Source organism: Crinia signifera, chromosome 11, assembly GCF_055691185.1.
Source record: "Crinia signifera chromosome 11, ASM5569118v1, whole genome shotgun sequence".
NCBI classification, from domain to species: Eukaryota; Metazoa; Chordata; class Amphibia; order Anura; family Myobatrachidae; genus Crinia; species Crinia signifera.
Window position 1 is genome coordinate 109,240,925 of NC_139227.1, and position 4,095 is coordinate 109,245,019.

The window sequence follows — 4,095 nt, forward strand, 5'->3', positions numbered from 1 at the left end:
ATATTAACTAAGGTACAGGCTTATAGAATTGAAGATGTTGCCCATAGCAACCAATCCAATTCCAACTATTATCTTCTAAAAGGTGTTAAATTATAAACATAATCTGATTGGTTGCTATGGGCAACATCTCCACTTTTATAAAACCACTTAGTGAATAAACCCCTGTGAGAGAGTAGGCAAATATGGTTTGGACTCAATGAGGTAAATATACTAAGATGGGGGATCTATTGAAGATGGGATGTTGCCCATAGCAACCAATCAGATTCTATTTATTATCTTCTAGAAGGTGCAAAATAAATAAGAAGTAGAACCTGATATTGGTTGCTAAGGGCAACATCCCACCTTCAATAGAACTCCCATCTTAGTGCATTTACCCCATCGAGTTATGGCACCAAATGAATATAATATGTGACCTATGAATAGTGACCATATAAACAGACATTCCCTTGGTTCCCAATGCTGCTGCCGGTTCTCTGTAACTTGTTGGATATACCCTTTCCCACAACACACATATTCCGAAACTTGTTGTACATTTCCTAAGATGTCAGGACAGGATGTCGCTATGGGCAACCATTCAGAATTGACTTATTTATTTAGAACCTTCTGGAAGATTATAGATAGAATCTGTTTGGTTGCCCATAGCAACATCCCATATGAAATGGAAGTCCCATAATTCCCCCCGTTATGTAATAAGGTCATTGGCTGAGGAAGAACGATTGCTTTCAGATTATCCAAGTGTTACAGCCATGATTTGGAAGGCGTAAGACTGACCAGTATATTTGGCACTCAGGGTGAAATGTACTGAGCCTTGGGGAGCGATAAAGTGGAGAGAGAGATACAGTACCTGCCAATATATTATTACAATGAACCAACTGCTTTATTTCATTAGTGTGATTGTGACAGCTTGTGCATGTACTGAATGCATATATCGATATATCGATGCCTTATTATGATTTCAGTTGGATACTGTAGAACCATAGCTTGGTTTATAGAAAGACAGATATTATGTACGGTTCAGTAAAATTCATGTACTGTACAATCAAAAACCCTATGGCGAAAATACTAATCACCATTGATCAACAGTCAAAATACCGACACGGTCAAAATGCTGACAATTAAAATGCTGACACGGTCAAAATACCGATATTTAAAATATTGACAGGTCAATAAGTAGACTTTTTTCAAAAAAAATTGTGTCTCTATGTCAACAAAAGTCGACACGGACACTGTATAACTGTGCCGCATTCCCTCGCATGTCTCCTTGCGCTCGCCATGCTTCAGAAAAAATTATGAAAAATTCATGTCGACGTTTTGACCTGCCAACATTGTAAATGTCAGTATTTGACCGTGTCAGCATTTTGACCATGTCGGCATAATGATATTTTCACTGTAGTTTAATTGACTGCATCCCATTATATGCAATAAAAAAAAAAATTATGAACCTGTTTTGTATGCTCATTGATACCTACTGATTTCTTTACTTGGGGCTGTTTATAAATAAAATATAATGTTACCTTTGTTGATGTTTTTGAAACCTTTGACAAGTCAATATTTTACCTGCAATAGTTTGCAGAAAAAGATCCAGAATTTCTTTTTATCGTTTTTTTTTATAATTTTTTTTTTTTTGGAAAAGGCACATCTGTGCCTGTCACCTATATAGGATTTACTGAGTTATCCAGTAACTACAACACAAAACACTGCATAGAAATACGCACATAAAAGATGTGCTAAAAGTGCATAGTTTGACAAATGCAAGTAACGATATGGGCCAGAAATGACGCAAGTACAGGTACATTATGCATTTTGGTTGCAACACAGTAACAACATACCGGCAACTTTTTGGAAAATGCTCATGCTAAGAAGCCAAAATATAGGCCATTTGGAGGCTTTTGGCATGAAGAAAACAAAAAACAATAATAATTCTTATGTACAGCACAAACATTTACATTGATGCAGCAATACTGATAAAATAAATATAATGGTATAAGATGCGTATATAATACAGAACCTGCTCAAATCCTGATCTGTAGAAAAATAGATTTTCTATATAAGTTAACTCAAAAAATGCTGGAAGAACCTGTTTTTGCTGACAAAGCAGCCATGGTGAGTGGCTCTGTCAGCATTTCAAGGGCTTGACGTTTTTTGTTTTTTTTCAGGAATCAACCAAAATGTTGACATAGAACGTTGCTATATAAATATTAAAACAATGCATAAATTGATATACAATGCATTTTATTGCTCTTTGTAAACTACTCGGGTGATGTCATCTTTTTCTGGATTCCGTTCATTACCAAAGGTCTGCAGTGCACTGCATTGCAGTTTTGGCCGTAATTGAACGAGTTAAGTGCTAAGTCAACCACAAATGCAACTTTGCTGATAAGGGAAAGTCATTGTGAAGCCCAGGAACATACAAATATCTATTAAATAACTCAGTACCTCCAGAGCATTGGCTAAATGAACAGCATTGGTTGGAGCTCTATGATTTTGGGCAAGAATTGGAGACTGATTCCTGATTTAAAGGTTTCAAGCTTTCAAGTACTCATTTTTCAGCCTGCTTAGTCTAGCACCGTGGCTACGAATAGTTAACGAGAGAAGTTCATGCTTATCCCTCAGTCCCAGAGAGACGTCTACGGTTTCCTTGAGCACCGCTCTTGTGTGGATCATCATATCCACAAAGTCGTCATTTAACCCTTTCATCTCATTCTTCTCAATTTCCTGGCTCTGCTGAAACTTTAGCTCCAGCTCCGACAAAGACTTGTCCGAATTAGAGAAGGCTTCGCTGATCTGTGAGGACTCCCTTCCGAGATACTTTCCATAGCTCTCATCTCCATCCAAGTCATAAGAAATGCTTTTACTAATACTCTCCAGCACTCTTTCTGCATCTTCTATCTGCCTCTTAATGACTATGAATTCTTCCTTCAAGGAGAGAGCCTGTCCTTCTCCACTGGTACATGCTCTCTCATCCGTCACTCTGAAGAGCATCTGACAATGTTCTGGGTCATCGTTCTCCTCGTAGTCCCCATCTGGAACAAAGTAATGGTGCAGAGTCCCATTGGACATTTCAGGCTGGAGAGGTCCATTGTAAAAACAGCAGCACAGGTTGAAGACAAATCCAAACCACAAGAGCTGGAATCCTGTCATTGTGATGGGCAATTATTCGTATCAGCAGCTACGTATACTGTAGTATGCTGGTTGCTTTCAATTGAGCAATAGAATAAGACCTTCTTGTGATGTGCAAGCATGGATATCGCCTCTTGCCGTCTGGATCCACCCTTTACATTCCACAAGCTGATGATATTTGCACCACCAAATGAAATATTGTCTTGTGGTCTCCAGATCTTCAGAACCCTGAGAATGTGAATCTGCTTGAATTAAGTGCTTCTCAGTTTGCAGACAAAATATTGTGGAAGAGACACTGAGTATACAAAGGGTAGATCATAAGTAAGTACTGTAGAGCAGACTTCAGTGTCTTCGATGGGTGCAGCCAGGAGTAGCTCAGCCTGTCTGTGGTGAGCAGGAATCCTCTGCACGTTACTATAATATTTCAACATCTGGGCTGCTATTGCTGACTGTTTTTTTCTTTCTTTCCTTTTTTGGCTAATGATATGCTTTAGAAGAGGTATCTGTTCTCAAATTACAGCACAGTTTCGTCACTGTTGGAGCCAAGAAAAAGTTTTCAGAAGAATCCCTTCAGTAGGTCCAAGCTGTTAAAGCTGTATTAAGTATTTTGTTCCTTCCTACTGTACAAAAAAAAAAAAAAAGTTATACAAAATACTGCAGTTCACGTCTACCAATGTGTCTGGGCTCTGCTGAAGCATCACGCCTGCAGTGAAAGAGTTACCAGCGAAGCACATGTGGGACTATAAATAAACACCAGCTATTAGATGTGCTTCGGTACAAGATGTAATTTCAAAGCTTTTTTTTTTTGTTTTATTTTCCAACCCTTTCTGGGACAAAAAGCAATATTTATATTACGTGAAAATATCATCTCGTGATTCACAGGAAGATCATAAGAGGGGACATTTTATGGAAGAACCCTCAAGCGGTGTAATATGTGTTAGAAAGTGAATTAAGGCATGCCTTTCTGTGCTTTTG

General features: G+C 38.3%; 1 protein-coding gene across 1 annotated transcript; it reads right to left on the bottom strand.

Moving 5' to 3' along the window:
• Positions 1-369: 369 nt before the first annotated feature.
• FIBIN (fin bud initiation factor homolog) lies at positions 370-3,655 on the bottom strand. Its single transcript, XM_083164198.1, has one exon. It carries the CDS (start codon positions 3,139-3,141, stop codon positions 2,524-2,526), a length of 618 nt encoding a protein of 205 aa, XP_083020324.1. The 5' UTR covers positions 3,142-3,655; the 3' UTR covers positions 370-2,523.
• Between the last annotated feature and the right edge of the window lie 440 nt (positions 3,656-4,095).

Coding starts and splice junctions, on each gene's coding strand:
- FIBIN (XM_083164198.1), bottom strand. CDS start 3,141: ATGACAGGATTCCAGCTCTTGTGGTTTGGATTTGTCTTCAACCTGTGC.